General features: G+C 35.5%; 2 protein-coding genes across 2 annotated transcripts; one reads left to right on the top strand and one right to left on the bottom strand.

Moving 5' to 3' along the window:
- The first annotated feature begins 3,272 nt into the window (after positions 1-3,272).
- Positions 3,273-4,211, top strand: LOC130024829 (olfactory receptor 6C70-like). Its single transcript, XM_056115631.1, has one exon. The coding sequence runs from the start codon at positions 3,273-3,275 to the stop codon at positions 4,209-4,211; it is 939 nt and encodes a 312-aa protein (XP_055971606.1).
- Positions 4,212-10,186: 5,975 nt separating this feature from the next.
- Positions 10,187-11,134, bottom strand: LOC130024647 (olfactory receptor 6C2). The gene has a single exon (XM_056115347.1). The coding sequence runs from the start codon at positions 11,132-11,134 to the stop codon at positions 10,187-10,189; it is 948 nt and encodes a 315-aa protein (XP_055971322.1).
- Positions 11,135-11,462: the final 328 nt, after the last annotated feature.

Consider the following 11,462-nt stretch of genomic DNA (forward strand, 5'->3'; position numbering starts at 1 on the left):
TAGGGCGATTGCCTTGCACGCGGCCGACCCAGGTTCAATTCCTCCATCCCTCTCAGAGAGCCTGGCAAGCTACCAAGAGTATTCTGCCTGCACAGCAGAGCCTGGCAAGCTCCCCATGGAATATTCGATATACCAAAAACAGTAACAGTAATTCTCACTTCGTGTTCCTGGAGTGACCAGAATCCATTGGGCTACACTAGCATGTGACAGGGATGAATGGAGCCCCCTCGGGCAAATCAAAGAACAATGGGTCGACTGTGCTATGACAGTGCTACAGTCCTATTATCATTTATTAATATAGCACTGCACTGCACTGTCCTCCTGTTGTCTGTTGATTTGCTCGAACGGGTCCAGTAACGTCTCCATTGTTTTTGAAACTTGTTGTTACTGTGTTTGGCATATTGAATACCTCATGGGTAGCTTGCCTGGCTTTGTCATGCAGGCAAGATACGCTCGGTAACTTGCCGAGCTCTCCGAGAGGAGTGGAGGAATCAAACTTGGGTCAGCCGGGTCGCGTGCAAGGCAAACTCCCTACCTGCTGTGCTATCACTCCAGCCCTTTCTTAATATATGGTTGAATATTTCATCCGAAATTTGTGCTCTGTGCTGGAGTAGATAGTACAGTGGGTAAGTTACTTGCCTTGAACACAGACAATCTAGGTTTAATTCTTAGTCCCCTGATCTTCACCAGGAATGATCCCTGAGCACAAAGCTAGAAGAAGAGCCTAAGCATATCCATGTGTGAAAAACCCATACTCCCAACAAAATTTTAAAAGATAAAAATTTTGCTTTACTTTTAATTTTTTAAATTTATTTCATAAATAGAGTGGTATAATATCCGTATATTTGAAAAAGTAAGACAGTATGTCATATCCTTTATCATTTATAATAAATACCTTTCAACCAAAAAGTGTTTTTTAAGATTACTGAATATATTTTTCTTCTATTAACATTTTCAAATTCACATTTCAAAACTAATTGAATTAACACATTTCATTATTATTATTATAAGATATATTATCTACAGTTTTAAATGAAATGATGTGGACATTAATGTGGACAATTGTAATTGTTATTACAATTATTCATGGCTTCCTTTATCTATAACATATGACTGAGACCACCTGATCTTTCTCCAGGCTTATTTCACTTAGCATGATACCTTCCAGTTCTATCCAAGTTGCAGTCTAAGACAAGATTTCTTCTTTTCTAATAGGATACAAATTTATTATATATATATAGTTAATTTATAATTTATCTACTCACTTATTAGGAAAAATTTCAGTATAAAATAATTTATTAAATTTTTAGTACTATACCTGGAATTAATCAGCACTAATTTGGTGTAGACCTTTACATAAAATTTGAAGCACTGTAGAATTAAAAATTAAATATGCAATAAAATAAAATTTAATATTAATAACATTATTAACCCAATATATTCTGAAAAAGATGTTATAAATAAATTTCCTAAAACTCTTTATCACTCTTTTTGCTCACTGTATTTGACCAAGTAAAGACAAGCAAGAATAAACATGTGACTTTATTAAATTATAAGACTTCTTATCACAAAGGAAATGATGAGTAGAATAAAAAATACCCAGCAGATTGGGAGAAAATAATTTTCTCACCATGCATCTGATAAAAGATTGAAAACCAAGATATACAAAGCCAGGTATATAAAATACACAAAGAAAGTTTTGAGAAAAAAACAATTAAAAATGGAGAGAAGTACGAGTAATTTTTTAAAGAAGACAGATGGATAATAAATATATGATTATAATGCTCTTGATCATTTATCACCAGGGAAATACAAACTAAAACAACGAGTTACCACCTCACACCTGAGAGACTGACATGAATCCAAAAGAGCAAATGACCAGAGTTGGCTTGGATGCAGGGAAAATAGATTTCGTTCACTGCTGGTGACAATGTCCACTAATCTAGACGACAATGCAGGCACTCCTCAAAAAACTAAAAATTGAGCTGCCACATGCCTCAATGATTCTACTTCTCAGCATCTACCCTGAGGGATCAGAAACACTCTTTTGAAAAGACATTTGTGCTTCTATGTTCACTATAGCACTGTTCAAAATATCCCGAATCTGAAAAAAAAAAGTAGCCAAGAAATGAAACGTCCATGGACATATGAAAAGTGCAATTGGAAATATGCAGGCAGCGTGAAGTTGATCAGAAGGAAAAGAACAGAATGATCTGTCTCATAAGTGGGCTAACGAAACATAGTGAGGGAAAAATAATGACCGATTGCAACACAACATAAAATTGCTTTGTAGAACTGAGTTTACCAAGGTGGGGGTGGACAGATGGTACCATGGGAAAACAGATACCTTGGTTGTAGGTGTGACAGTTGAATGCTGTATGGATTAAACCCTATTATGAAAAGTATTTTAAATAAAAAATTGACCCAAAACATGCAACATACACAAATAAGTAAATTAGAAGGAAATTGTCATTTCCTATATTCTTTTATATTTGCATGTAAGAATAGGCTGAGTTTCCAAATAATTTATAATTTTGTACATATGTTTTATATTTGCATATTTAACATTCAGCTTAAATTTTTCTAAGTCATATATATATATTGTTGTGATTTTATACTCTACCTCTTTATAAAATGCCTTCATCAGTAGTTAATAGGAACGTTATAAGAGATATATCAATGCCACTTTAATGTGAAATCTAAAATTTCAGAATTTTACTTCAGGACTTCATTAAAAGTAAGTTAATTGTTTAAACCTTGTAGTAAGGTTTTATCTTACTTCTAAATATGCTCACTTAAAATCAGTGTTCATAAGACTGGACATTAGAAGGGTGAAAAACTTAACAATTACGGGACTTTGCACACGTGAGTTGACTTCCATAACTACTTTATAAAATAGCTTAATCTGTACTGTTGTAGATCATGTCTTTTAAATTCCTGGAGTGTTGCTTTTTTAGTAAGTAAAAGGTAAAGGTAAAGGCCCTCCCGTTGATCGTCGATTTGCTCGAGCGGGCCCAGTAACGTCTCCATTGGAGACTTTGTTGTTACTGTGTTTGGCATATCGAATACTCTCAGTAGCTTGCCGGGCTCTGCGAGAGGGTCGGAGGAATCGAACTCGGGTCGGCCATGTTGGCCGCGTGTAAGGCGAACCCCCTACCCACTATGCTATAAAATATGGATTCTTTTGTATAGCATCCTGATTAAATAGGTATTCATGTAGTTTCTTATTTGTACTTCTTATTTCTAGAATTTGCCTACTTCATAAAAGAGAAATGAAGAATCATACAAAGCAAATAGAGTTTATACTCCTGGGACTGACAGAGAATTCTCAATTACAGCTTCTAATTTTCTTTTTTCTACTTCTAAATTACATACTAAGTATGATAGGAAACTTCACCATCATTGCCCTCACTTTGCTGGATTCCTGTCTCAAGACCCCGATGTATTTCTTCCTTCGCAATTTCTCTTTCCTGGAAATTGCATTCACTAGTGCCTGCATCCCCAAATTCCTAGTCACCATCATAACTGGGGACAAAAATATTTCTTATAATGGCTGTGTCTCTCAGTTGTTTTTTTATATATTCTTGGGGGTGACAGAATTTTTCCTTTTGGCGGCTATGTCCTTTGACCGGTATGTTGCCATCTGCAAACCTTTGCATTATACGTCTATCATGAGCAACAGAGTCTGTCATAAGCTGGTAATTAGTTCCTGGGTAAGTGGATTTCTAGTCGTTTTCCCTCCATTGACATTAGGTCTTGGTCTAGATTTCTGTTCTTCAAATATCATTGATCACTTTCTTTGTGACATTTCTCCTTTTCTGCAACTTTCATGCACAGACACACACAGTTTAGAAATGATTGCTTTTGTCTTAGCTGTGATCACCCTCATTGTCACTTTGATATTAGTGATACTTTCTTACTCTTACATCATCAAAACAATTTTAAAATTCCCTTCAGCTCAGCAAAAGATGAAAGCCTTTTCCACCTGCTCTTCTCATATGATCGTTGTGTCTATCACATATGGTAGTTGTATATTTATCTACATAAAGCCATCAGCAAGTGAAAGAGTTACTATAAACAAAGGAGTTGCTGTGCTAAATACCTCAGTTGCCCCTTTGCTGAACCCATTCATTTACACTCTGAGGAACAAGCAAGTTAAAGAAGCCCTCAGAAATATATTTAGGAAGACATTTTCTGTTCCAGACAAATAACACTTTATGGAAAAAAATGACGAAAAGACAAAATCAGCATTAAGCACAAATGATTTTTACTTTAGTAGTTTTAGAATAAATATCTAATTTTAATCATCCAGATAACTATATGCTTGCCTGAGTTTAGACATTTTTATTGTGTGTATTATAGTTAGTTTTTCTCTTCTTTAGAGTAAAAACCATTACATTAGAAACATAATTTAAATTTTTCCAAGAGTTTGTAAAAATATTTTCTCCAAAATTTTACAACTATAACAAATGAAGAATTGTGGTTTATTGGTAATATTAGTTCCTGGAGAGCTTCGAATGTTCTTGGAGAGCTTAGTAATTTAAATGAACATACTCTCTGTTACTTGAAAGGTACATAATAAATTCTGATTTAAATTCTTCAGAATACATTTGACTTTTTAAGAATAATGCAAAAAACTAGTTTATATAGTGATTTTAAATTTAAACATGCTACTTTAAATGATCATATTTTTCTGCAAAAGAACTTAAAGTTTTATGATTTTTTTAAAGTATTTTCAGTGGGCAAATTTTTTCAATATCAAAGGAAAGTAAAGTAATTTTATTTAATTTACAATAGCTGATAACATGCACAATATTTTAAAGAATGTAAGTACGATTAATAATTTGAACATCTTCAAATATCATTCGATAGAAATATATGATTAAATGTATAACAACTTGTATAATTACTAGTTTTAATTTTTCAAAACCTATTTTATATTACTCCAGAATTGCAGATCTTATCACTTATAGAAGTCATAACACTGTGATTGAGTTGACATTATCCCATGATATCAATTACTTTACGTTATAGTGATGTTGAAGATATTAGTGGGCTGGAGCAATAGCACAGCGGGTAGGACGATTGCCTTGCATGCGGCCCACCTGGCCAATCCAGATTCGATTCCTCTACCCCTCTCGGAGAGCCCAGCTAGCTACCAAGAGTATCTCACCTGCAAGGCAAAGCCTGGAAAGCTACCTGTGATGTATTCGATATGCCAAACACAGTAACAAGTGTCACAATGGAGACTACTCAAGCCCACTTGAGCAAATTGATGAACAATGGGAGGACAGTGATAGTGACAGTGAAGCAAGCTATTAGCAGTATCATATCTTTTATGTGTGCTAGTGATATTTAATCTTTTACTAATGCTACAAATTTGTGAAATTATATCTTGGATACTTTGTCAATTGATTCTAACATGAAACATAAGTGTATTAACTATAACAGATTATTGGTGGATATTTTTTAAAATAAATTATAACAGATAAAGACTTTTATAAATATACACACATAATTTAAAACGTTGTATCTCAAACATCAATAAAATTATTTTTCCTCTTGAATTGACTAGAATAAGTGGAGTAGAAAAGATAAAGCAAAATGTTCCATACCTTTAATGCAGGTAGTATTTATCTACACAATAGTCACACAGTATTTCCAATATAACATCCTATTTCTATCATGGCTTTGGCAGTTTTTTCAAGTATAATATTCTTCTCTTAAATTTCAGTATAAACTAGTGAATGCTCCAACTGTAGGGATTAAGCGATGGGTTCCCAGGCCAGCCAATAAAGAGAGTATTGCTGGTGTGAGATTATGATACTGATATTTGCATAACAGTAATATACTCTACCAAACAGCTGGGCTGGAGCTATAGCATAGTGGATAGAGCATTTGTCTTGCACATGGCTAATGTGGATTCGATTCCTGCATCCCTGTTGGAGAGCCCAGCAAGCTATCCACCCACACGGCAGAGCCTAGCAAGCTCCCCGTGGTGTATTCAATATGCCAAGAACAGTAACAAGTCTCACAATGGAGATGTTACTGGTGCCTGCTAGAGTAAATTGATAAACAATGAGAGGGCAATGCTACAGTGCTACCAAACAGCTAATTATTGCATGGAGGAAATAAAAAATTTGTGGTCTAGAGATATCTGCAAGGATTACCTTCACCAAGTGACCAGTTACCATCGCTCTTGGAAAAACAACATTATAAGTTTCTTGAAAAAAAAAAAAGTACTAACAAGGTGAAATGGGTGGCTCTGGGAACCCAGCAGAGGAATGCCTTGGGTTTTCGACTCAACTAACATCACAGTGGATGAAGCAGGCATAATCAGTCTACCCCGTGCCCAGGGTGCTAACTTGGCCACAAAATCAAACCCATTCTGCATATTCCACACAGAAAATAATGTCCTAGACCAGCTCAAGAAACTCAAAACGAGGAACAATAAATTCTGTTGGATAGCATTGATGGGCTGGAGCGATAGCAAAGCGGTAGGGTGTTTGCCTTGCATACGGCCAAAGTGGCCGACCTGAGTTCAATTTCTCCGCCCCTCTCAGAGAGCCCAGCAAGCTACCGAGAGTATCTTGCCCGCATGGCAAAGCCTGGCAAGCTCCCTGTGATGTATTTGATATGCCAAACACAGTAACAAGTCTCACAATGTTACTGGGCCCGCTTGAGAAAATCAATGAACAACAGGATGGCAGCATTGACAGAGAAAGGAGAAAGCACTAAAAAGCTGTGGCAGCTCAGATAGAGAAGGGACCACCAAGTAAAGGGTGCTAGGAGGGCCCGCCTGGATAGGAGATTCAGGCTGAAAGTAGACTATAGACTGAACATGATGGCCACTTAATACCTCTATTGCAAACCACAACATCCAAAAGGAGAGAGAGAGCAAAAGGGAATGCCCTGTCACAGAGGCGGAGTGTGGTGGAGGGGAGAGGGTAGGGGTTGGTGGGAGGGATTCTGGGACCATTGGTGCTAGAAAATGGGCACTGGTGGAGGGATGGATTCTCGATCATTGTATGACTGAGGTGCAAGCACGAAAGTATGTAAGTCTGTAACTGTATCTCATGGTGATTCACTAATAAAATTTTTTTTAAAAGCTGTGTCACCCAGAGAGCTTGCCAATTGTGGAGAGGTAGAAGGAGTAAACCGGAGAGACTCATCCCAGTTTTCAACAGGCTCAATGTGTAAACAACACAGAACTCCTCCATCTTATGAAGCAGGATCGTAGTCTTGAAGACACAATCAGTACTAATGAGATGTGTAACTTCTCATCTTTATCTATAAAGATATCTTTAAAGTGGAAATGTGGAGGATGCTTAATTAATTCAAAGAAACAATGGAATAAACAGCCAATAAACCTCAAGTGGATGTAAGAGCAGAAATGAAAAAATTACAAGCAGAAAAGATCGAACTAATATTCTTTAAGTAAAATGAAAAACTCACTGGAAGGGATGCAGATAACTTTAGACAACATCATAAGGTGGAAAAATAACTCAAAATAAATGAACAATAGTCAAGAAAACTCTGGGATTAATGGAAGAGGAACACATAAGAGAACCATTAGAGTCCTAGAGACTCTAGAAAGTAAAAGGTCAGGATGACTATGTGGGTATCAGAAAACATAGACTTCAGGACTAAAAATGTTATGAAAAGAGAGTCATTTATCAATGATCAATGGCTAGGCATATCAGAAAGAACTCACACTCCTAAATATATATTCAGTTGATTATAATAAATATATATTAATTCAAGGAAGATTCTCAAAGTAACTGCCAATAGACTTAAAGGAAGACATTGATAGAAACACAATAATTGCTGGGGCTTCAACAAGTCTCTGTCATCACTTGACAAATCATTTAGAATAATCAGCAAGGATGTACTAGATTTGAAGGTAGAAATGGAAGAGTGGAGCTTAGAAGACACACACACACACACACACACACACACAATATAGCACTGTCCATTGTCCTTCCATTGCTCATCAGTGGGCACGAGTGGACATCAGTAATATCTCCATTGTGAGATTTCTTGTTACTGTTTTTGGCATATCAAATACACCACGGGGAGCTTGCCAGGCTCTGCCATGTGGGCGGGATACTCTCGGTAGCTTGCCAGGCTCTCTGAGAGGGATGGAAGAATAAAACCCGGGTCGGCCGCGTGCAAGGCAGACACCCTACCTGCTGTGCTATATCGCTCTAGCCCATCACATCATTTAAGTTGAATCCTAAATAATTTATGTTTTCGTACACTTTAAAAGGTGTGGTTTTTAAGTCATTATTTTCTTCTGGTTTTGTTTGTTGGTTTGGTTTGGGGAGATTAGGCTGTATTGCTCTTGAGGTACTTTTAGAGGTGTTCATGGATTGAATTGAAATTAGCTGCATGTTAAAACTTTTTAAACAACTCTTTCTTTGACCTGCCAATTGAAGCAGTGATTCACTGATGAAGGTAATTTAAAATACCAGCTTAGTGCCAGGAAGATATCTCAAAGGGGAAGAGGACATGGTTTGCACGTGGGATCTGTTTTTTTATTCCCCCACCAACATATGATCCCCTAAACCCTAACACTGGGACTTGTCAAGAACCAGGACTAAAGTTGTTCCCAAGCACTGCCAGCTTTAACTCTTGAGTCAAAAACAGTGGGCTTATTATCAGGAGAGGTTTGCCTTTTAATTTTTTTTCCTTCCTTCCTTCAGCCCCTCTTTTCTTCCTTTCCTCATTTCATTTCACTAATAAAATACATTGGGATGGAGAGAGAGCATAGCTAGTGGGCAAGACATTGCCTTGCATGCAGTCTGACTGAATTCAAGCCCAGTCAGCACCCCATGTGGTGTCCTGAGCATCAGGAGTGATGCCTGAGCAGGAGATCCCTCACAACAATTGTTAAACATGGTTACTGTCGCTGAACTGCCAATGTGAGCAAACCACCAAAACAAAATAAAGTCTTGTACTTTCCTCAAACTTGAATCTCTTAAATTTATGGCTGTTTGCTACAATTTTCCTCTCAAGAATAATTTTATGAGTAGTCCTTTTTATTGTTTCATTTTAAAATTTTTGTTGAATGACTCTCTTTGATGGCTTGTAATTTCTCTCAGTGAGTATCACATTATATAAGCATTTCTCATATTTTATCAGAATAAGTTTTTTTCATTTTATATGTCATTATTTAATATTTTATCCCAATTTTATAAAACATAATAAGTAGAACTATGGTTAAATGTGATTTAAGTTAAATGTATGGCTCTTGTGATTGGCTATGACATTCTAACAACTCAGGATACCCAGAGTAGGCTCAGTTTTGGCAATAATTAGGTCATCTTGCTGAATAACTCAATACTAGTGTCCTTCAGCACTAGGTCATTGACAGACCCAGTGATATTTTGGAGATCTGTCAGTGCCTATAGAACTTGGGTCCCTCATGAGCAAGTCATGAGCTCTTGACCTTTGAACTTTTTCTTTTGTCCATCAGTGAAATTCTTCTCTCATAATTATACATAAAGAACTAGCTATTCTAAAGTTATTCTAAAGGTGTTTCTATATCTTTAATTCTAAGAATTTACAAGCTCTTTTAGTATCTTAATTTCTTCTTTGCTGTTTTTGTTTTTGGGGTTTATTTTGGGAACTAGAAAATTTAATGCAAAGTAGAAGAGAGGGGAAAAAGAACTCCCCTCGTAAGGAGGAACTTAGTATAGGATTAAGTTCTCTTCTTTACTGTTTTTTAATTTTTTTCCTTTTGTGATTAGACTGAGTGTCTTACTTGGTTTTAATTTACTTTAATATACTTTTGCTTTTTTCGATTTTCTAATTGATTCTATTATATATTATTTTATCCACTTTATTGTTTTAATATTGATACATTTTAAGGAAGTAATAATTCTACTGCTACATGCCTTCTTTAAAATGTTGTACTTTAAGTATTATTGCTCTCATTATCCCCTAATAAAAATGCAAACCAGTAGTGAAAACAAGCTAAATAAATTTAAGATATATTTTATAGTACTATAATTAGAAAAAATGCATGAATTTGGTTTAAAAATAGAGTTTAATATTTGTGAGATTAGGCTGTATCATAAAATGAATTTAATAAATCCAATATTACTATATTGTACAAACAAAGTAACCAAGTTATATGACATAATTGATAGTTAAATATTCTTCTGAATTTTACTCTGATTCATCAGAACTTGGATTTTTTTGAGAGAAATGTAATCCTCTTTATGGAGTGATTGAAAGCTTGTTTCACTTGCTTATTCCTTAGGGTATAAATGAAGGGGTTCAACAAGGGTGCAACTGAAGTAGTCAGTAATGAAACACCCTTATTTATGGCCACTTCATCTTTCGCAGAGGGCTTGAGATACATGAAAATACAGCTTCCATAGGTAATAGAAACCACAATCATGTGGGATGAGCAGGTAGAAAAGGCTTTTTTTCTTTGTTGAACAGATGGAAATTTTAGAATTGTCTTGATGATGTATGTGTAGGAAAGAATTACACACTCTAGGGTTATAATGAGGGCAAAAACAGCCATAATGATAACCATCTGCTCTATTAGCCAGGTATCTGAACATGAGATCTTTAGAAGGGGGCCTGCATCACAGCTAAAATGATCAATGGCATTGGAGTCACAGAATTCAAGCTGAAGACCCATGCCAAGAGGTGGGAGAATGATTAGCAATCCTGATACCCAACAGGAAAGGACTAATATGGTGCATACCCTATTGTTCATGATGGTTGTATAATGAAGGGGCTTACAGATAGCAACATAGCGATCATAGGACATGGCTGCCAGGAGAAAAAACTCTGTTGCTCCAAAGAGAATAACAAAAAATATTTGAATTGCACAAGCATTGTAAGTAACAGTATTATCCCCAGATGATAAACTGTACATGAATCTAGGAATACAGACAGTTGTAAATGAGATCTCCAAAAAGGAAAAATTTCTGAGGAAAAAATACATAGGAGTTTTAAGATGTAAGTCCACCAATGTGAGGATGATAATAATCAAGTTTCCTGTTACACTAAGCAAGTAAGTTAAAAATAGAAAAATAAAAAGTAAGATCTGCATCTGTGGGTCATCTGTCAGCCCCAGCAGGATAAATGTTGTTATTGTTGTGTGGTTTATCATGATTAACTTTTGGATTATTTCCCAGATGTGAAAAAAATTTAAAAAATATTTCATTGGTAACTAAAGAGTCACAAACTGTAAAAGATAACTTCATATGATTATAGGTCATCAAATCAACCTTACTTTATTTTCCTTTAATTATATTCAGTATAGTTATTATTTCCATTACCTTCTTGAATTTTATATGAATTAGTACCAAATATTAAACTTATAAGTAAGTTAAAGGCAAATAAAGTGGTATTTTTATATGTACAAAAATTTTATATAAGTTTTGCATATCGGAATATTCCAATCACTAGAAACATGAATTTTCTTCTTTTGCCAACTT

The sequence above is a fragment of the Sorex fumeus genome, unplaced genomic scaffold (assembly GCF_029834395.1).
Source record: "Sorex fumeus unplaced genomic scaffold, SorFum_2.1 ptg000029l, whole genome shotgun sequence".
Classification (NCBI taxonomy): domain Eukaryota; kingdom Metazoa; phylum Chordata; class Mammalia; order Eulipotyphla; family Soricidae; genus Sorex; species Sorex fumeus.

Bases quoted from the DNA above. Each gene is read 5' to 3' on its own strand.
- LOC130024829 (XM_056115631.1), top strand. From the start codon at position 3,273: ATGAAGAATCATACAAAGCAAATAGAGTTTATACTCCTGGGACTGACA.
- LOC130024647 (XM_056115347.1), bottom strand. From the start codon at position 11,134: ATGATAAACCACACAACAATAACAACATTTATCCTGCTGGGGCTGACA.